At 51.2% G+C, this 22,772-nt stretch overlaps 1 protein-coding gene across 2 annotated transcripts in view; it reads left to right on the forward strand.

The window, feature by feature from the left end:
- Slc1a7 (solute carrier family 1 member 7) overlaps positions 1-22,772 on the forward strand; it is a 45,283-nt gene that overhangs the window by 20,932 nt on the left and 1,579 nt on the right. Inside the window, exons 3-10 of one of the 2 annotated variants that reach the window (XM_021160857.2) lie at positions 4,080-4,295; positions 13,265-13,307; positions 15,379-15,601; positions 18,746-18,845; positions 19,405-19,638; positions 20,940-21,134; positions 21,647-21,781; positions 22,171-22,273. In XM_021160857.2, the coding sequence (XP_021016516.1) occupies positions 4,080-4,295; positions 13,265-13,307; positions 15,379-15,601; positions 18,746-18,845; positions 19,405-19,638; positions 20,940-21,134; positions 21,647-21,781; positions 22,171-22,273 (1,249 nt within the window). The remainder of the gene's footprint in view (positions 1-4,079; positions 4,296-13,264; positions 13,308-15,378; positions 15,602-18,745; positions 18,846-19,404; positions 19,639-20,939; positions 21,135-21,646; positions 21,782-22,170; positions 22,274-22,772) is intronic. The other variant, XM_029476483.1, reaches the window with a different exon arrangement.

A 22,772-nucleotide genomic window follows, 5' to 3' on the forward strand; every position in this document is an offset into this window, starting at 1 on the left:
TCCTCCTCCTCCTTCTCCTCCTCCTCCTCCCCCTCCTCCTCCTCTTCTTCTTCTTCTTCTCTTTTCTTTTCTTTTTTCTTTGAGACAGGGTCTCACACTGTGGTCTGAGCTGTCTTGGCCTTTTTTAACTTTGTAAAATTAACTAAGAGGCAAGGGGCACAGGCCCTTACCTATAATTCCAGTACTTGGGAGGTTGAGGGAGGAGATTCCAAAGAGCTTGGGGGCAGCTTCTAAAAAAACTAGTCAACTATTAGCAAATCTAAATGATGAGGAGTGGGTGCCCGGCATCGAGATTCCTCAGGGTGTCACTGACTCACAAGGCTGATGAACCTTGGAGTGAGTGATACGCAGATCTTTGGGGGAACTGAGAGCTCCTGGTAAACCGCAGCTCTATGGCTGCCAGGCAGGGTGTCTGGGCTGTGTCTTTCATCACATGAGACAAGCTCCATTCTGGGTGTAAGAGAGAAAGCAGAGAAATAGAAAAAGCCACAGAGCCCTCAGATCGTGACTGTGTTTGCATTTCTTCCTGGCTTCCCACAGCTAGGTGTCCACGGTGGTTCCTCAGGAAATGGGGCTCTTATGACACCCTGCACACAATCCTGCAAGTCAGAGAGGAGTCTATTTCCCAGGAGGCTCTGGAGCTCCCCGTTGTTAAATCACTTTTCCACTTTACATTACATTAGGACTGTCTTCATAGTGACAGGTCTGCCCTTTTTGGTGGCTGCATAGTACAGTGGTGTACAAACATCTTTGTAGCCATTCTTGGCTACTTTATGGGTTCTTCCTTCTTCCACCCTTCTACACCCCCTTTTCTTCCACCCTTTCAACCCTATAATACTAGAGAGAATAGAAAAAATAGAGAGGAAAGGAAAGAGATTCCTGAATAAAGTCAGGAATCAGAAAGGGGGTGATATTATAGTGAGACAACTTGCTGCTAACTGGGACATCCAGTTCCTTGGGGGGTCCAGTTTGAGCTTTGCTGTCAGGATATCTAATTTCTTCTTCTTCTTCTTCTTCTTCTTCTTCTTCTTCTTCTTCTTCTTCTTCTTCTTCTTCTTCTTCTTCTTCTTCTTCTTCTCCTCTTCTTCTTCTTCTTCTTCTCTTCTTCCTCATTCCCCTCTTCTTCTTTCCACATGACTACTTAACAAACCAAGACTAGCAGTGACCAACAATGCATTTATATACCCTCTGAAAAATCCCCAGAATTCCAAATGTCACACAATTGTAGAAACTATCTACTGCTGGCAAAATCAGACCCCTGCTAGAGCACGAGGCAAATCATAGTCAGCTGCCATGGAAAGTCTGAAGCAGCCTCATACTCCACACCTGAGATTAAAACAAAAACATAGTCTTATAATATTTATTGAGGTGGGTTTTTTGTTTGTTTGTTTGTTTTTAGAAACCAAAACTCCAAAATTGTTGCTACACGTCTTTTCATCTGAGGACAAAAAATTTAGCTTCTGCCCATTTCAGAGGCTTCAAGGGATGCACAAATCACCCTGGAAAACCCCCTGCCTCAAACCTTGGGAATGTTTTACTCTATCCTCTCTTCTCTTAGGCAGACATTGTTAAACATGCCATCTGGGAAGCACTGGTCTGCTCCCTCTCCTCTGCACCCCTGGGGGCCCCCCAATCCCCCTTGACTCGACATTCAAGGCCACATACAATCTGGTTCTGTCCTATAACCACACCTTACCCAGCACCTGAGCTCGGACTTCACTGAGCAGCACAGTGTCCCCACACTTTAAAGTCTCCTGTGTCTTCTGCTACCCACTCTTGTAGGCCCCATCTCCAAATCTTGGAAGAACCAATTCCAATGCTGCTGCCTCCAGGAAGCCCTCCCTACAACCTCAACTAGAGTTCTCTCCCCTAATAGCAACTGCCCTTGCCGCCTTCCCCATTATACTGATTTGTCCTACTTCTGCAGTTCTTGTGTCCCCTTGTGTCCTGGTGCTCTTGTCTGTTGCTTTCCCTGTTTCCTGAAGAGTAACTACTTCCTGAGGTCTGGGACAGGATCCAGACACAGACGCAGACAAGCTTAGAGCTGGCCCGAGTTCTGGTCTAGCAGGGCGCTAATGTGGTGAATTAGGGTGCACCCTCTCTCAGGGACTGGCTTCCCTATGGCCTACAGCATGTGGGCCTGACCACAGGGTTCTGCTGAGGGAGGGCAGAAGTAATCTTTCTTGGATAATGGTCACAGCAGCCTTGTTTCCTCTGGCCGGCAATCCCATTACTGGCCTTTGGGATTTATGTCTGAGACCAACCCTAAGCCCATCGCTAGCATATGGCATCCTGGCGGAGGAGGAGAAGGGAGATTGTGCATCTTCCTCCATCCCGCCCCTCCCTCCTCCCTCTCCCCCTCCCTCCCTCTCATCCTCCCTCCCCACCTCCCGTTCTCCTTCCCTTCTCTCTACTACCCTCTGTGGAATCATGATGCTCTGGGCCTGCCCTGGACTGGCTCACCCACGTTGTTCAAACTCCAGCCTACCCTCCTCCTGACCCAGGGTTTAGTTCCAGATAAAAGACATACACACCTTTATATTTACAATAAACCTTAAATAGCACAAGAGCTGGGCAGATACTTCCCTTCTGTGGTATTACAATCTATTTTTCTATCGATAACCTGAGTTATTATTTATTACTAGGTTCTATCTGGGCTACTCTTAACTCCAATTGGCCAATTCTTAATTCCAGGGCCATGTTTTCTTGACTCCCAACCCATAGTGGCTTCTTCCTCCTCCTCTTGCACCTTTTTCTTCTCTTGGCTCTCTTCTGATCCCCAGCTCATGAAACCTACATCCCATCTATGTCTCTTCTGCCCAGCTATTGCCTGTTGGTACCTATATTTACCAATCAGAAACCACTTGGGGGCAGGGTCACTTGAGTCTATTGAGTCTATGCCAGATAGACTCCAGGTCTTGGGGGCCTGCACTTAGCATTACAATAGACAGCAAGATCAACCTCAACAGGCACCCTATGATATAACAGCCTAAAGAACTGGGGTGAGGACAGAAGAAAGCACAGGGACCAGGAGAGGAGGCCAAATGTCAGGAGAGGACTCCAGGAGGAGGCATCTTCACCCTTGGTCTAATGGAGGGCCAGTCTATGCCCAGGGCTTAGCGGAACTGCCCAGGTTTCAGGGTTAGCCTGTCCGGAGGGATGGACCCTGGCTGCCGGGAGGGATCAGGGCTGACATTAGGGAGAACGTGAGGAATGGGAGGATTATCTACTCTTGTTTACATGATTAAAACCAGACAAATACTTCCTTTATCTGAAAGAATGAAAGGGCTTTGGAGGAAAATCCTTTTGGCAGCGAAACAAAGCACAGGCATTTCATTAATTAATCTCTGACTCCTTCCCCCAACAGCAGAGACACCCTCAGTACTGGCCAGGCGAGGAGGTGGTCTGGCTCAGGTTCACTCTGGAAGAGATGTTTCTGTGTTCTCATGTGGGGTGGGGGGGATCTTGGATCCCTAGAGGGAAGAAAGATGCATTTGTCAGAGGTCACATAGGCAGTCAGAGGTCACATGGCCAGTCGTCAGGCGAGGTCACTGTCTCTGCCTTACTCTTAGTTCCTTGTAGTCACCTGCTCCCCGTCCATTGGTGCTGGGCATTGGGGACCCACAGAAAAGTCAGACTTGTCTCTTTCATATGCATCCAATCTTGGGATGGCATTAGGCAGGTAAACATGGTGTGACAACCAGGGTCATGAGAGAAGAGGCTGAAGGCTGAGAGAACCCCAGAATAGATGCCTAACATTGGTGAGGTCTTCACGTAACACAGCCTGGTCCTGTCTGGTAGCCAGATGAGCATAGGGGGCTTCTGAGAGAAACCATGCAGAAAGAACAGCATATGTACTGACCCAGAGGTGTGATGCATTAAACTGGAGAGAGAGAGAGAGAGAGAGAGAGAGAGAGAATGGAGCTAGGGAGGGGTTTGGAGCCTTGGGACTGGAATACCCGAGGGAGACTTTCTGGAGCACACAAGGGGACATGGGGTGAGGGAGCCTCAACAAACACAACAGAGTTCCCAGCCAAGGTCTTGTGCCTCTCACAAACCTGACCCACCTTGCTTCCCAGCTTGATGTCCGGCCTTGCCTCCCTGGATGCCAAGACCTCCAGTCGCTTGGGCATCCTCACTGTGGCATACTACCTGTGGACTACCTTTCTGGCTGTTGTTGTGGGCATCATCATGGTCTCCATCATCCACCCTGGTGGTGCAGCACAGAAGGAGACAACTGAACAGAGTGGAAAGCCGGTCATGAGCTCAGCTGACGCCCTCCTGGATCTTGTCCGGTAAGTCCCCAGGCCTGGCACAGGTCCCCTGTGTGGGCTCCAGAGGGCACACAGACTGTGGGGACTCAGGTCAGCTCTCGAGTGTGTGCGGTGAACCTCATGACCCTCTGGTACACTGATGTCAGTAGTGAACATCTCAGTCCCCCAGCCCCTGGACTGCCTGCTGGGCTCTACTCTGCCATCTCCATGGGGCTGGGGGGCCGGTGATGGAAGAGCAGGCTGAGGAAGGCTGTGAGCTGACTGGTTCCACAGCTGCTGGGGCCACCAGGCTGTGAGGCAGGAGGCTGATAGTTATGGGTCCCCCCTTTTCTCTATTGGTCCCTTTGCCCTAGATGAGAAAACAAGACTCAAAGAGTGGGTGCTGTTCCCAGTTTATCGAGCAGGGAGACAAGGTGCCAGGATTCTATCCAGGCTGCCTGGCACCCAGGACATCACCTTGTGGAACCATCAATTTAACCACCCCCACTCCACAGACCCGAGCACTGCTCCATACAAAAGTGCTGCAGACTTTGCCATAGAGCATAGCCCCCACAGACATGCCAACAGCTCTACTGCCCCTTGCCAGTGCCAGCTGTGGGCCCAGGCCTGGACCAAGAGGCTCCACCTACCCATTTCTCGAGAAGTTACTCTTTCTGGAGTTAAAGACCAAAGCATGCAGGCCCACTTCTAAAGGCCACAGGAAGTAGGTTTGATTTATTTCTGCAGCGGTAGTGATCCGCTCCAGGGTCTTGTTCATGCTAGATGAAAGCTCTGCCATTGAACACATCCCCAGACCAGGACATAGCTCTCAAACACAGGATTGGCATGGTGCACCATAGAAGGCTCCTGCTGGCTGCTGGAGAAGCCATGGACCAGAATAGAGCAGGACAAGAGAGGAAGACAGAACTGGGGTGGTACAGGGTAGAGACCATGGGATGGGACTGGGAAGCCTAGAACTGGCAGGGACGCTGTGGGGATCAGAGGAAGGGTACGTGAGGCGGATGCTGCTGGCTATGACAACATCTGAGTGGGTAACAGGTGGAGAGCAAGCCAGGGGAAGGTTCTGGAACAGGCAGAAGCCTGCCTCAGGAGAATCTGAATCTCTCAGATGATTTTGAAATTAAGGATAAGGCAGGTGGCCCCGAGGATGGAGAGCCTAGCCCAGGACATGTGGATGCATCAGGGCTGGATGACCTCTGTACACACACCACACTGGAAATGTCCTGTGTCTTGGGGACTTATTGCTGTGAAGAGACACTACGACCACAGAAACTTTTATAAAGGAAAACATTTCATTGGGACTGGCTTACAGTTCAAATGTTTAGTCCATTATCATCACGATGGGAAGTATGGTGGCCTGCAGGCAGACGGGTGCCCCAGAAGGAGCTGAGAGGTCTGCAAGTGGATCTGAAGGCAGCAGGAAGAGAGAGTGAACCACTGGGCCTGGCTTGAGCTTCTGAAACATCAAAGCCCACCCCCAGTGACATATTCCTCCAATTAGGCCATACCTACTCCAACGGGGCCACATGACCATTGAGTGGGCTCAACTAGCTGGCCTGCTCCATGGTCTCCTCCCCGGGCTCCTTATCTTCTAATCAATTTCAAATGTAAGTCCTGGTCTGTCTAATTCCAAAACCCCAGATTCATCAATTGGACACCAACCCTGCCCTCTCCTTGTGGATCTGAATGGTTTGAAAAACTGCAGCAGAAGTGTCTTCCACTCTGCTCTGATGAGAGAGTGCACAAAAGCCCCACCCCCACCCCCTTCTTGGGCATGTATGAACTGCTGCCGGCATTCCCTGGTTGTAGTTCATCTAGTTCTTTTGTGGGTTCTAACCATCCTAGCATTGGGCTTCCTAAAATAATCCCTGTTTTATCTGGCCACTTAAAATACTCTCTTCGGGCAAGATCTCTGCTCAATCCCTAAGCTTGGGTCCCCTCTAGGCTACCCTCTTGGTCAGGATCCATTCTTTAAGAGCCACAGCTGACCCATGGAAAGTATATTTATCCTTGCCAGAAGTGCAAGCTTTTCCCAGGGTCTTTGGGTATGAGTCAGGCAAAACCTCTACATTCCTCAAATCTTAGGACGCATACCATGGCCTCTGAGTGCTTCTCCTGGCTCAAAGCCAGAAATAAACATTCTTTCCTCCTCCTGGGAACTGATGCCCAATGCTCAGCATCTCCTCCTCTCTTCAGGAACATGTATCCTGTGCATCAGTCAGTTACAGCTGCGTAACAAACTACCGCAAACTGATGGACTTGAATGACAAGCTGGGGCTGGCAATCAGCTGGGAGGGTCTGCCAGTTCAGACTAAGCCCCCTTCGGGTGCAGGAGGCAGGAGGTCTGGGTAACCATGGAACCCGGGAACTGAGACAGTTCCGCAGGCTGCATGTGGTCGCCATGCTTCAGGGACCAGCCTGGTTTTCTCATAGTGGACCAAGGACCAGCTTCATCTCTCGTTGTGAGAAGAAGCTAGCCTAGACGTTTCCTTACCACAAAGGTGGAGAAGATGAAACTGAAGCATGAGGCTTTTGCCTGCCAAGTGACATGACATTCTATACCACAGGTTTGAATGTCCCTACACATCAGTGCTCTCCAATTTTGGTTCAACCTGGAAACCTCTAGTGTGACCTCCTAGCCCCAACACACAGTCCTCAAGCTAACATATCCGAGGAAAAGGCCAGAGCCCTATCTGTCTCCCACACACTGCATCCCACTCTTCTGAATTCAAAGCCAGACCACGGCCATCCGGTGCATGCTTGCCATCCTCAACACCACCTCCATCTCTATCAGGTTGCTCCTGGCTGTTTCCCTGCTCCAGTCTGATGGACTGTCAACACAGCAGCTCAGTGTGCCATCCCTTCAGCAGCCATGGCTCCCTGGCAAGCCACCCTCTTGGTCTCCATGGCTTGCTCTAAAGGTACCCCTTCTGTCTCATGTAGCCTCACTCGGAGCCTCTGAGCTCTGCTCTTCCCCTGGCCCTAACCACACCAGCTCAGCCGTCCTTGCTGTGGCCTGTGTGTTCCTGGCTTCATGCTGTCCCTGCCTCCCTGCACGGCCTCTCCTGGTGTGAGCATGCCTGTTCTTCATGGCACTGATGTCTCTGCTCAGGGCCAACTTCCTGCTGTGGTATCCTTTTATGTTTGTGGGAATGAGTTTTTCTGCCAGCTCCTCTCACTACCTGACACTGCTACACCCCCATATTTCTTTATTTTTTTTCCATTTCTTCCCCCACCCCTGGGTAGCAGATCTTCACAAGCCTGTCCTGGAGCCTAGATTAGCATATGGCTCAGGCAGGCACTTTGCACACATGGTTGTTGCACACATTGTTGACAGTGCTGTTGGGGCCTAAGTCTCTGGAGGAGGCCCTTCTATTCAGGAACAGCGTGTGCCAAGCCTGGAGCATGGGGCCCAGAGGCCTTGGTCTTTGGCAACTCTGTAGGCTGCGTGGTGGGGCTGACAGGGGCAGGAGGAAAATGGGTGTACTGGAGGCCAAGGCAAGAGGAATTTTGGGAGGCCTCCTTCTAAGAGCTGTTATTTCTAGGATTATGCTCCTGTGATCCATCATTTCTCAGAGCCTGTGATTCAAAACAGCTTTTTCACAGGGTGGGAAGAGCGGCGCATGCGCGGGAAGTCCCACCCTCCCGCAGCTTATGCAGGGGGAGCCCCGCCTTCCCATCTTGCCTTCCTCTGCTTAGGGTTACTAGGTTCTGGGTCCCATACATGTATCAAAGTCAAATGTTCCAGCCTTGGTCTGCTCTAGTGCCTTTTCATATGGTGACATCAATTCTTCTGCTTTGGTGCTCCGCAAAGCTAGGGGTGGGGGTGAGTATCACTGATGCCACATCTTTGTGGGAGGGTGGGGTTTCAGGGAGGGTCACATGCTTCCTGTGTGACAGACAGATCACCACCGGAGAGACCTGAAGTCTTACCCCTCTTTTTCTGACAATCAGAAGCCACTGTGACTTTGGGTAGGTGGCTCTCCTTTCCAAGGTCCCTTCAGGCTCAGTAGTTGCGCACGCAAGACCCACAGCCAGCTAGAGGCTACCGGGGCATGCGCAGAAACTCCTCCTGGAGGTGGATAATGGGGGAAGCATGGCAGAGCTAAACCTCAAATGGTGTGAATGCCAGTCTGGGGTAGCCTAAAAGTCAGAGGAGAAGGTGCTGGGAGCAGCGGTTCTCTGAGGATCTGGGAGGAAATGAGGAGCCCAGAGCAGGTGTCTGCTACGTGCTGGTGACTGAACAAGAACATGTATGACCAGGACGTAGATCCTGGGAATACAAGTGACAGCGTGAACCATCAGAAAGACAAGAGGCTGGTCATACAGGGAAACAAGGCCCTAGGGCTCACTGCTAGGGAAGCAAAGACGCATCTCGTGTCTCAAAGATGATTCCAGATCACTACAGACCACGTCCCTGGCTGACCTGCCAAGTCATTCATTCATTTCCCAGGACTCCAAGTCAGAACCCTGATGTCAGCTCCCAGCAGGCCTCGGGGAGTCCAAACAGAGCACTAATCAGAGCTGACTGCTGCTTTTTCCACCTTATTAAAACACCACAGAGATTAAGTAATAACTTGGGCTCTGTTTGCAGCTCCCCGTTAGTATCCCGGAGGCTAGACGAGTCTCTCGGGAGCTCTACTTGCAAAGGAGCAATCCCCACCTTTGCGTCCTGATGGGGGCAGGGACATTTGGACCCATCTCAGTGAGAAACTGTAAACAGCAGATATGGAGGGTAAACTCAGCAGGGAGCAGGCTAGACCCTGGGAACCACAAATATGACTGTTTATGTCCCCAGCTATATCCTGCCTATGCTTTATGCAGCTGCTACAGGGGAACAAGCCTCATGGGATAAAGAAGGAGTCTTCCTGAAAAAGTTCAGAACCAAAAGAAAATGAGCATTTTCAAATTAATAATCAAAAGTATGGTGATAGCTCCTCCTCCTCCTCCTCTTCCTCCTCCCCCCTCCTCCTCTTCCTCCTTTTTCCTCCTCCTCCTCTTCTTTCCCAAGACAGGGTTTCTCTGTGTAGCCCTGGCTGTTCTGAAACTCGCTCTACACCAGCTGGCCTTGAACTCACAGAGATCCGCCTGCCTCTGTCTCCCTAGTGCTAGGATGAAAAGCCTGCACTGCCACTGCACAGCAAAAGCTGTTCATTGAGTCTGCTGGCAAGTTTGTCAGTGATAAGACGAGTCTGCTCTGAGCTGAGAACTGCAGTGAAGCCTTCGGTGAGAGGAAGGCTTTTTTCTCAGAAGGGCTCGCTCGTCCCTTGTCACCAGGATCTCAGGCTTGGCCTGTGTGCTTGGTTGCTGAGCTCCTGGGTCTCATCAGCAGTGTGTCTCATGGTCCAAAAAGGCTGCTCAAACTCTGGTTGTTTCATCTAAATTCCAGGAAGAGTCAGGGAAATTGGAGGAAAGGACACAAGGGCTCTAGACGAAAGCCATTCTTCGGGGTTGGTGTTTAGTGATTCCTCTCATGCCTCTGGGACTGTCCTGTTAAAGACAAGAGAGGGTGGAAATCAGGCTTTAGTGACCAGGCCCTGTGGGTCTCTTACTCTAACATGATTTCATAAGGGACAATGCACACTAGTAGCAATGCCATGGCCCAGGTGTTTTAGTTCAGCTCGAGCTAAAGAGTCTTTTCTTTAAGGTCACTAGCTAACCACCTCCTAAGTCCCTTGAACCTCCTGGGGCTCATGACAGATTTTCACACTGTTTGGCAATCAGTAGAATCTGATGGCAGACATTAGCTTCCAACTCAAGGAAGAAAGGCATGCTATCCAGCTTTTGGCCTCTGTTTCTCCCCACCCTCTAAACCCCCCCCCCACAAGACAAAATTGAGCCTCTGGGGAAAGGGTGAGTGACAGTGTGTCACAGAATACTCTCCACCAGCCTCTGCCTTGCTCCTCACCCTCCTCCTCTGGCCAGATGTGTCCATGGAACCTGAATCTTAACAGGAGTGCAAACGCTGCAGCGGCTGCTCTGGCCCCAGCCGCTGGGGAGGAGACTTTGGGAATTAGGCACACACAGGTCCACGTGCGAGGCTTCACTCATGTGTGAACTGAATCTTGAAGGTGGATTCTTGCCAGGACAAGTGACGGGAGGTCGAGCCAGGCAGACAGCAGCAAGAATGTTACTCACGCCATTCCAGGAAACACAGACTCGGGATCTGAGGGTGTTAGCATCCCCAGACTGTAACCTTCCTTGAGGGGTCTGAGGGGCAGGATGGGGGTTTCTTTGCTCAGGGAAAGGTCACTGCAGGGGCCTCCTGAAGGCGATCATCTCCCTCAGCTCCTCAGCCTGTACATTGATGTTTTATAAGACTTTTTTTTTTTAATACTGGCCATTTGTGTATCTTCTTTTGGGATGTGAATTGCTGGGTATATCTTTCTGACTTCTTCTATTGGAGTGTTACTGTTTTGTGACCCATTTGTTTAAGCAGCAAATACTGTCAGAGTGCCTACTATGTGTCAGGCTCTCTTCCAGGGACAGAGTAGGGAAAGAGCTGACGCCTCTGTCCTCTGGGGATTTGAGATTGCTGTGAGAGGAGACAGCTGGTGAAGATGGAAAGAGCAGGATTTGTTACAAATCTCTGTAGATTCAGGGTGATAACTTTGGCCATTGAGATGCCCCAGTTTGTCTGCTGTCTGTTTTATAATTTCATCTGCATTGTAACTTTAGTGCCACACACCTTCACCAGTGACCCAGATGTTAGCATCAGATATAACCGCAGGACCTTTTAACCTAAGAAGTGGAAACGGGGCTACCTTGCAGTAAGCCACAGACTTTGTCTGTTTTTTTGACAGCAGGGACTCAGGTAGCTCAGGCTAGATCTGAACTCATCCAGGGCCGAGCCTGCAGCATGTCCACCATGCCTCTGTGTTACAGATGCCACTCACTTCCAATAGATGTTCTCTGGTGTTCTGGGGTCTGAGTCAGGACGGCACAGTGCACTGAGGACTTTCTTCTTTTCCATGAGTGAAATCCATTGATTTGTCCGCTTTGTTCTTAGCAAGTCCTTTCCTTTCCAGGAAGTGATAAAATATTAACCCATTGTTCTCTAGATTTCCACGGTCTCAGTTGAAAAAATATTGTCTACACTAGAGAGGCAGAGGCAGGCAGATTTCTGAGTTTGAGGCCAGCCTGGTCTACAGAGTGAGTTCCAGGACAGCCAGGGCTACACAGAGAAACCCTGTCTCGAAAAACCAAAAAAGAAAAAATATGGTCTTGAAGTCAAGTGGAACTTGTTTTAGTGGAGGATGTTAAGTAACAGACAGTGAACAAATTTTCAGAATGGTTGGTCAGTTATTCGGTTCTAATGGTGGGACCTTTAATTCCTCACTGGCTTGTGAAACAATTTCCCCAAATATGAAGTACTTAGCTCAGGCACAATAGCACATGCTTGTAATCTGGGTACTTGGGAGCATGATAGGTTTGAGGGCAGCCTATATTACCTGGTGAGACCCTGCCAGTAGATAGATAGATAGATAGATAGATAGATAGATAGATAGATAGATAGATAAGTTGGCAAGATAGCTCATCAGGTAAAGGTGCTTAACCTATAAGCCTGACAACCCAAGTATGATTCCTAGAACCCACAGAAAGACGAAAAACGAGAACTGACTTCTAAAAGTTATTCTCTGACTTACACACACATGCCATGTCATTCACCTGCACACACAATACACATAAATAATAATAATGCCAGAATGACAACAGAAATGGAACGCTTGGCTGTTGGAGGCTCTGCGCTGGGCTCTGGGCTATGCAGTGGGTGCCATATTAATGGCTGTGTGTATAGTACATTGCATTGACAACAATTATACTTGTCTAGTATATTTTCATCTCTGGCAGAACCAGAGCCCCTCCACCTTCAGCCTTAAAATAAATACTAACGTGGCACAGACAAACCCTCCACTGGCGTGAGTTTATGTCCATGAAGTCAACCAACCACAGGTCAAAAATGTCCGGGGAGATCACCGCATGTGTGCTAAGTGTGCTGGGCTTCTTGTCATTGTTAGATCCATGCCGCACAGCCGCTCGTCCCGCCACACTCCTGGGCTCCAGGGACTGCACAGTGTTCACAGATGACTGAAACCAGGTGGATGTGCATTGTGTGGGTTATGCACAGTCCATGCCGTGTTAACTCCTAACACAGCATCCTCAAATTAGGGGCTTTAGAGGGTCCTGAGACCAATCTCTGAAGACATAACTGTAATGGTTCACTTGTGTGCTGGCTCCTGAGCTGGGCCCACACACACATAAGATATCAGAGATGGAGGGGAAGCCAAGTGTAGTGGCATTCCTCCTCCTCCTCTTCCTCCNCCTCCTCCTTTCTTTTTTTTTTCTTTTGGTTTTTTGAGACAGGGTGGGTGGTCCTGGCTGTCCTGAACCAGGCTGGCCTTGAACTCAGAGAGTTTCCTGCCTCTGCCTTCTAAGTGCTGGAATTAAAGGCGTGTACCACCACCACCTGTCAGTGACACACACACATATTTAGGACCAGCACTTGGGAAGCAAAGACAGGAAGGCCAGCCTGGTCTATCTAGTGAGATACAGGGTAGCCAAGTCTATATAGTGAGACCCTGCCTCAAAACCAACCAAACCAAAGAATGGAGAAAACAGAGACTTGTCTTTATGGTTTGCCGAGGTAGCCCACATGTAGAAAGGCCACGGGTCTGCTGAGGAATCAGCCATGCATGGCTAGGGAAAATATGCTGGTTTGCCTGCAGTTAAGCAGTGTGGTGAAGTGGGTGTGCCATGCCAACCTGGGGGAACAGTAGGCGGGGCTTAGGCCTGGAAAGGCACCATGTTTGACTAGGACATTCTAAGTATCAGTGGGGACCAATGGCATGAAGAGGGTGGACCTGGGTGGGGGTCATGGAAAGTTTCCCCGCCCACTTCTAGAGGTGCATTCTGATGATCCCACCCCACCCCCAAAGGCTTCCTCTCCTGGCACTGAAACTCCTCAGTTTCTGCCTCTCTTCTCTTTCCAGGAACATGTTCCCAGCCAACCTGGTAGAAGCCACGTTCAAACAGGTGAGCAGAGCCTGACTGTGGAGTGGAGGGGCAGAAGAGGAAGAAAGGCAGGGCTATCTGAGAATGGTTGTGACTCGGGCTGGCAGGCAGGCTCCCAATCTCCTACAGAGGAATGCCCGGGGTGGGGGGCTTGGGGGGAAGGACCCACATCTTAGTACCTCCCATTGTCATACCCCTGTCCTGGGTTCCCCTTGCTCATAAAGAAACTTTGTGGGGCAGAAGAAAGCCTCACACCACTAGTGTTCACGTCACACTCACCTTCCCATCATCGTTAGTGTCCACACTAAGGTAAGAACAAGCCATTTCCTGGATGAGAAAACTGAGGCTCACAAGTAGTTTCATTGCTCAAGATTATACTAGCAGTCAAGGACAAGAGAGTGGGTGAATTCGGGCCAGGCCGGCTTCTAAACCTGCTTTCTCTCTAAGAACAACCCTTCCATAAGAATAATAATAACATTGACTGGGAAAATATTCACTGGAAATTAGGAAAACATGAAAGTACATGAAGTAGGCAGGCCCTGCAGAATGTGACTCAGTTGGTAGAGTGTTTGCCTAGCATGCATAGTACCCTGCCCTGCATAAACAAGATTTGACACTATATCTGTAATCCCGGAACCCAGGATGTGAGGGCGGCCTGGACAATGTGAGACTCTCTCGGGGTAAAAAATTAAAATAAACTTAAAGAGAAGAAAATACAAAGCCTGCTCTCAGTTAATGCAGGAAAATCACCTCTCGGTCCAGGATCTAAGTAGACAGCATTGCTTCTGTGTGTCCTCGGGCACGCGGCTTGCCTTGTTTCCCCTGCTACACTCTTACCCACATAAGCACACACATACACACACACACTCACACACACACACACCCCTCCCCAGGCATCAAACTCTAAAGTTACAACGTTCAGGGGGAGGCCAGACCCTCCCATCCTTTCTGCCCTCCCTCTCTGTGCCATACAGGTTGCTCCCCGTCATTTTGCCCAGACTTCAGCTTATTTCCAATTCTCTACCCTGTCTCTTGTGTGCCCATGGCCTGATGCAAAGCAGCCAGTGTTTCCCTAAGTCCCTTGCCTGGGCAAGGCTGAATGTTGAACCGAGGATACAAATCAGGTGGGCCTGGAAAGAGACCCCCAAACAAACATCTGTGAAGCTGAAGCAAGTCTCATTTGTGAACACAGCCACAGGGTACAGGGTTGAAAAGCTAGGCAGGGCAGTGTGCCATCCACCCCAGTGCTGGAGAAATATTGACGGTTTCAGAGACAGTGTGTTAGTCTATTTTAAGACAGTTCCCTCTTGCCAAACTACTCATCTTTTGAGACCCAAATGAAATTCCCCCTTTTGGCTAAGCACTCTCTCCGCCAAGGCCTTGAGCAGAAACGTGCCTGGTTCAGTTGGTTCTGTATGTGCTGGTGTTGGCAGCAATAAGCTTCACATGGGGTTTTCCGCATACCAAGGGCTATGGGGAGCACGCGTTTCATTCAGTGAGGGAGATGCGATTGTGGTCCCCTTTTATAGGTGAGTGGGACAAAACCAGGGACTGTTGGTTCATGTATTTCCTGAATAGGCTCCCCTCCTCTAAGAAGCCCTACCATCTTGATGGTGTGCTGTTTGAAGGGCCAGCTATCCCTTGTCTGGGCTTCTGAGGAATAATGGCCTGGTGGGCAGAGGAAGACCTTGGGTGGCTGACATCATCAACCAGGCCCAGGGTCTAGGAGCTTTCTCTGAGAAGGTTCTGGATCTGTCCAAGGGACAGCAAGGCTTTGGGTCGTCCGGTGCATGGGTACTGGCCTGGAAGAAGGGGTAAGATAGGTGACAGGGCTTCTGGCAGAGGAGGAGACAGATTGGGGTGGGGCGAGGGAATCAGGTGGTGGTGACAGAGAACTGGAGGGAGCTGGGGGGCAGTGAGCAGTGACATGAAGGTCCCCTTCTCTTTGTGGTGGGCAACACCCAGCTTCTGAGCCTCTCCCTCAACAGTCTATTGACACCCATATAATACAAGTGCATACAAATGCGCCTTCGAGATGTTTCCTGTAATAACATGATACTGACTCCCTCCTGGACAACGTGCTCCCCAACAGTACCGCACCAAGACCACTCCAGTTATCAAGTCTCCCAGGGGAGCAGCAGAGGAGGTTCCTCCCCGGCGGATCGTCATCTATGGGGTCCAGGAAGACAATGGCTCACGTGTGCAGAACTTTGCCCTGGATCTGACGCCCCCGCCTGAGATTGTCTACAAGTCAGAGCCTGGTACCAGTGATGGCATGAACGTGCTAGGCATTGTCATCTTCTCAGCCACGATGGGTATGTGTTGTCACTGCTCCGGCAATGCCCTCCCAACACTCCAGGGCCTTCTTGCCTGCTCTTCCTAATGGGCTCCAAGTCCTTCTCCTGCTGAGAATTCCTGCCCCATGGGGCTCCCCTCCTACCTCAGTCCAGCCCTCAGTTCCTCGCAGACGTGTGTTATTGGGCCTTTCCCTGAAGTCATGAGAGATGGAGAAGGATTGTCACTGTGTGTGGAGTCTTTCATCCTACGTTCGAGGCTTTCCCGAGCTGCCTCTCTCTCTCCAGAGCTTCTGTGTCATTTCTTGAGGCTCACAGTGGCCTTCCTGAGCAGGTCTTTCCCTTTATGGGTCTCCAGCCACAATGATTTGCCATGAACCACTAAGGGTGTGACTTGGGGTCCCTTATTTGTATGTGAACCTTCAAAGGCATGTGCCTTTTTTTTTTTTTTTTTTTTTTTTTTTTTTGGTTTTTCGAGACAGGGTTTCTCTGTGTAGCCCTGGCTGTCCTGGCACTCACTTTGTAGACCAGGCTGGCCTCGAACTCAGAAATCCGCCTGCCTCTGCCTCCCGAGTGCTGGGATTAAAGGCGTGCGCCACCACGCCCGGCTGGCATGTGCCTTTTTGTTGTTGTTGAGGGAGGTAGTTTTATATTCTGGGTTTGTGTTTTAAACTTGTTCTTAACTTTTGAGAATTTCATACATGTATATAATGAATAGTTTTTGGTTGGTTGTTGGGTTTTTTGTTTTGTTTTGTTTTGTTTTTTTGGTTGGTTGCGTTTTTGTTGTTGTTATTTTGTTTTGGTGGTGGTGTTTTGTTTTGTTTTGTTTTTTCATTGTTTTGGTTTTTTTGAGGCAATGCCTCGTACAGCCTGGGCTGGCTTAAACCTCACTGAGGCTGGCCTTGAATTCCTGGCCCTCCCGCCTCTCTGCCAAGTGGGACTATAAGCATAAGGTTCCTCTGCCTATACTCTTGTTCTTAAAGAGACCCCTAAAACTCTATAGATTTAGATTCCATGATCTTCTGCTGAAAATGCTGCCCACCAGTGCCACAACCATACTCAGGGCCCCCTTCTCTCTTGGGAAAGCTCCAGCCCTGAATGGCCTGGAGATCCCTTTAGCACCAACCCTGGCGTGGCTGGCTCCCACTGCCCTGGCTTTTCTGAAGCATTTTGTTCTCTTAGAGCATGCTCAGCATCCTATTGTGTACATGAGACATCTGGGCCATGTTCCAGCTGGCCCCAGCAACATTGCCCCTACCCAGATCCTGCCAGCCTGCTCTCTCTCTCTCTCTCTCTCTCTCTCTCTCTCTCTCTCTCTCCCTCTCTCTCTCTCTCTCTCCTGTTACTACCACCCTGGATCTATTTGGCTCCCCCCGTTGGCTTCTTGCACCTTGTCTTGTCCTTTCTTGTGTGTCCTAAGGCTTAGGAAGCTGGTCCTGTTCTGCAGTTACCCGTGGACAGAATCCAAATGGGGCTTTAGAGGCTGCAGACCTCAAGGGTGTGACCCAGGCTGCTCCATAGCCCTGCAGTCCTGTGACGAGGCTTCTATTCTCCTTAGCTCACTGTTCATGTCCTTCCTCCTTGTCGCCTCTCTCATGCTTCAGGGGCCCCATAAGCTTACCATTCTCATCAAGGTCTTCTTGTCCCCAGGCTCAGTCAGGAGCCCAGGTCATGGCTTCTCTACTCAAGATGCTCCACTGTGACTATCTGACCCCGTTGCATTCATCTCTGTTTGTGTGGAGTTGCACTGAACCTCAGTTAGGTGGCTCAGCATCACTTGGCCTGGCTTATAGTCCATTTGCCGGAGCCCTCCATGGTGACTAGCAAAGGCAGGGCTCAGAGAAACCTGTTAGAAAGATGTTTGGATAGTGACTGAACATGTAGGCAGTGATGGACAGCAAAGCTCTGATTGGCTTGGCTAAAATACCAGACACATAGAGGACTAAGAGCTGAATCTGACCCTGGACCCTGAACGTGCACCTGGTAACCTGGCTACTGGGCTTTCTTCCCCTCCATCCACAGCCTGAGGCACGTGACGAATACAGGCTACCTGGTCACAGAGCGTAAGAAATGTTTGAGATGTCCGGTGTTCACTGGGCAGTGTAACTGTGTTTTGCTGTGCATTTGTGCTTGTTCACTGGACAGTGTGACTGACTGTATCATAGTCATTTGTGCTTGGCATGCACACTCCTGTGTGCACCTGAGAGTGCCCTCATCTGGGCATATCCACGTCATTATGCACAATGGCTCTAAAGGGGGCTCTTCCATCCTTCATCCCCAGGTCTTTTTCCTGGTCTGAGGACATGGCTGGTGCTCAGGTCACCTTGTCTATGGGGTGCCTCATTGTCACACCTGTGTCCTATGTATGCTAGATCTGAGTCTCATCCTGGAGACATTCAAGTGAAGGTGAGGAGGGGCAGGGTTAGCCAGTGGGCAGGCACGAGCTGGCTTCCTGTGTGCCAGGATATCACAGACTAGATGGGTAGGCCTGGCCCGGTGTCACCCTGAGACCAGGCTTCTCCTGCTTACACAGGTAGGCCTTCTTCACCCCAATACCACAAGGTGACTTCTGTGTGGATTATGGTGACAGAGCCCTTCCCTGTCTCTCCTTTGCTGAGTGGGCCACTGAGCTGCATGCACTGAGTGACATGCAGCACTTTGGAGGATAGCTCAAGAGTGTGGATTTCCCCAGAATGACAGCAGTCACACGGCCACCCTTCCCAGAATGGCTCGGTGGTACTCTCCATCACAATCGAACTGACATCCAGATGTCCAGACAGACTGGGGGAAAGCACTGAGGCAGCAGAGAAGCTGCTATCGAGAATCCTTAGGTCCATGAAGCCAGGGCCCAGCGAGGAGGGGCAGAGCAGGATGGTTTAGTGGAGTCAGGCAAGTGCATCTGAAGTTGGGGAATGATTTCTGCCAAAGCAGACTGGACACCAGGATGTGTTCAGGGACATTTTATCTCAAGGGGATAAATGTCCATTGCTGCATGGAGAATGACTAGAGATGAGTCTTGGGGCTGTGGAGGTGTCAGCAAGGGCACATGAGCCCATCCGTCCCTGCTCTGCAATCACTGTGTGTGTGTGTGTGTGTGTGTGTGTGTGTGTGTGTGTGTGTACGGTGGCCTGGTGCCCCTGTGAATCTCTCTGTGTGACCCCGCAGGTATCATGCTGGGCCGCATGGGTGACAGCGGGACGCCCCTGGTCAGCTTCTGTCAGTGCCTTAATGAGTCTGTCATGAAGATCGTGGCAGTGGCGGGGTGGTAAGTCTCCTCCAAGGAGAGCCCTCCTTCCCCTACTCCTCCTGCCCTGGACACATCACTGAACTGACCTCAGTGCATTCTTAGGAGCTCAACAAACTGTATAGGAGGCTCAGCCTAGATCTGGGCCACCAGGGCTAGCTGACTGCACAGGGCTCCCAGTCCAATCCAGCCTCGTCTTCTGCTGTCTTGGCCTCAGTTTCCCCATGTTGTGACACCTGCTTAGCTCGGCTCTGGAGGAAAGCACATAGCAGAAGTGAGAATCAGTAACCACTCCTGGTTCAGAGTTCAGACCTTATGTGCCTGATAGTCAGAGGAGTGTGCAGAGGACTGACCGTGGTCACCTTGGAGGTGTGGCCTTGCTGAGCTAAAATGGGGCTTCTTCAAGGACATGGCAGGCTATCTAGAGCCAGGGCAACTGAGGGACCTGGCTCTCAGCTGGGCACCTCAGTCTCACCCAGTCCTCCTGAGCCACTAGGAGCTTGAGATGAGATCACACTTTGACAAGGTGCCAGGTGGGAGGGGATCCTGAACTGAACCTGAGACCACTCTGCCACCCCAGGTATTTTCCCTTTGGCATTGTCTTCCTGATCGCTGGCAAGATCTTGGAGATGGATGACCCCAAGGCAGTGGGGAAAAAGCTGGGCTTCTACGCCGTGACCGTGGTTTGCGGGCTGGTGGTCCACGGTCTCCTCATCCTGCCCCTACTGTACTTCCTCATCACCAAGAAGAACCCCATTGTCTTCATCCGAGGTGTCCTCCAGGCTCTGCTCATTGCATTGGCCACCTCCTCCAGGTAGCCCCAGATGAAGAGCTGAGAGGGTTAGGGTAGGCAGAACAGAACTCTGTCCAGCTGTCCAGCTGTCATTCACCTACAGCCACAGAACCACTGAGAGTGCTAACGTGGCTCCTCAGACAGATCCCAGAGGAGGTGATATGACCACATGGGAGCTTAATGCCCAAGGCTCTGCCTGCCTCAGTCATTCTTGAGGCCTCCCTTTGCCCGTGGTCCCCCATGCCTCAGTCTTCATGGGGGCCTGTCCTTACTCCACGGGCAGAGAGGGTGTATCGCTTTCACAGCCCCATGTGTTCCTGTTAGGGCAGATCTTGTGACATCGGAGGGGTTCTATCTGTCTACTCCAGATGGATTGTCAAGGCTGGATAACCTGTTTCAACCTTGCCAGCCTTTCTAGACAGCCAAGGCTGCAGTCCTGGTTCTGTTAAGCACCCCAGTGTGATGGCAGACTGTCTCTTAGCTTTCCCAGGGCTCAGTGCCCCCATACCTGGACTGGAATAATTTGTACCTACACAGGATTGCTTTCCGAGGCTGAGATAATGCTCTGGGGTGAGAAAGTGAGTAGAACTAGTGAAACCCATGCCCAGCCTTGGGGACTACCCACCACAGCTGAGGGCCTGGGATAGTTAGAAGAGGGAGGGAGGGAGGGAGGGAGGGAGGGAGGGAGGGAAGGAGTGGATGGAGTCGTCACCCATGATCATCTTGCCCTATGAGAGCAAGTGTCCAAGCTCCCTGTAGGCAGAATTGTAGGGTTTGGAGCCCACCTTTCTGGGCCAAAGGTCTGGTGTTTCTTGCAGCCCTCGCCTTTCTTGCCTGGGTCTCAGTCTCTGGGACTGTGTTGTGTTTTACCCCTGTCAGATGTACCCCCACCCCTGCAGCAAAAGCCTCTTCCCATAGACTTAACACGAGTACTTCTCTTCTCTGAGTACAGCATGGCTTGATCTTGCAATCACGCTGTGACCTGGGAGTTATGGGCAACAGAAACCAAGGTGCCCATGCTACAGGGCTTGCTGAGGCCCCATGGGAAACCAAGGCCCAGGCACTCTGCTGTAGTCTCTGGGAATCACTGCTGCAGATACTCTAGGCCCACAGTATAGTAGTGTACCACTGAAGCTTTCCTCCCCATTGCCTTCCTGGGCACTCTTCTCGGGGTCGTTCCTACCAGCCCAAGCTGACCCACACATATGCCACACATTTCTGTCAGGGCATCCATCAGCTGGCTCTCCCGTAGTGGCTCACTTCCAAGGCCCAGACCATCCTGGAGGAGGGTGGTGGGCAGACACCTGCCCCTCTGCCCCTAGCTCAGCCACACTGCCCATCACCTTCAAGTGCCTGCTGGAGAACAACCATATCGACCGCCGCATCGCTCGCTTTGTGCTGCCTGTGGGCGCCACCATCAACATGGATGGCACTGCACTCTACGAGGCCGTGGCTGCCATCTTTATCGCCCAGGTCAACAACTATGAGCTAGACTTTGGACAGATCATCACTATCAGGTGTGTCCTAATGCCACATGCTAGAGGGCCCCTGGGTCAGGAAGGACACGGGTACAGGTCAGCCACAGGCAGGGCCAATGCTGGGGCTAGGGTAAGCCTGATCAGGGTGAGCAGAGTCAAGAGCCAGGCCTGATGACCAGTGAGGCTGGTGTCGTGCACAGGCTGTTGTAATGGGACAGAGCCTAAGGTCCCTATAGGCCAGTCTCTGCATGCAAGGACAGGCCCTGCATGTAGTGACTAGGGTGGAACTGTGCTGGAAGACCACCAGAATCACCAAATGTCTCTGTTCCACAGAGGCAAATTTCCAACTTCTTGCAGTTCTCTCATGGATGGGAATGGGGGACCCATAGGTCCAAAGGACTATGAGCAGGGACCTGCTTCTCTGAGAACCCCACAATGGGATATCACGACAGAGCCCCCACACCCTTGGCTGGCCCCAGCCTCTAGCATCCTGGTCTCCTTGGAGCCAGGGCTGTGGCGGGTATCCCTGTCACATCCTTCTCCCTCTGCAGCATCACGGCCACGGCAGCCAGCATTGGGGCAGCTGGCATCCCCCAGGCGGGGCTCGTCACCATGGTCATCGTGCTCACCTCTGTGGGACTGCCGACCGACGACATCAACCTCATCATAGCTGTAGACTGGGCACTGTGAGTTCTCTGTTCAGGTCCCCACCCAGCCTCACCCTTTGCTGAGGGCAGCAGGGTGGGGGATTGTTATGTATGGTATGCTAGGGTACCCCAATAATCTGCGCCAGCTGTGCGACTGGTGTCCCAGAATTCAAAAGTGAAGATGGAGCCTTCTTGAGGTTGTAGATAGTGACCCCAAGTCTGGCCCTTCTAAACACAGGGCCTGTGGTATGAAGGGGGTTCCTCAGTTGCTTCAGCCCCACTGTGGGTGCACTAGGTGCCTCCCTGCCTGCGGTCGCGGTCACTGTCTGTGCCTCTGTGCAGTGGCCTCACGCTTGCCAGTTGAGTGTGGCTCTCTACCAGTTCCCTATTGAAGTTGCTGCAGCTCACTGTCCACCTTGGCTTGCCAGGGATCGCTTCCGAACCATGATTAATGTGCTGGGTGATGCACTGGCGGCAGGGATCATGGCCCACATCTGCCGGAAGGATTTTGCTCAGGACATGGGCACTGAGGTGAGAGTGGTTTCCTTCCAGGAATCCTCTAAGACAGTGCTTCTCAACCTGTGAGTGGCAACCCCTTTGAGGGCTAATGGCCTTTTCATAGGGGTCACACATCAGGTATCTTGCATGTCATGTATTTATATCATCGTTTATAACAGTAGCAAAATTACAGTTATGAAGTAACAGTGAAAATGCTATGGTTGGGGGTCACCACAACACGAGGGACTGTATTTAGAGGACTGCAGCGTTAGGAAGGTTGAGGACCACGACTGTAGAGGATGGAGCCAGGTGGGGCTGCAGAGGTCCAGATGTTCAACCCACCCACCAGAAAGCCTTCAGTCGGTCGCATCCTCCACAGCTCTGGGCTCTTTGCCCCAGCAGGTGACTGGCTTCTTTAACACCTATTCATGGAAGACCCACCTGCAGGGCACCCCGATCTAGCCAGTGAAACAGTGAGAAGACATCTTCCCTCTGAGAAACCCAGTCCCTAGGGTAAGCTGTTTGTGGCACA

The sequence above is a fragment of the Mus caroli genome, chromosome 4 (genome assembly GCF_900094665.2).
Source record: "Mus caroli chromosome 4, CAROLI_EIJ_v1.1, whole genome shotgun sequence".
Classification (NCBI taxonomy): domain Eukaryota; kingdom Metazoa; phylum Chordata; class Mammalia; order Rodentia; family Muridae; genus Mus; species Mus caroli.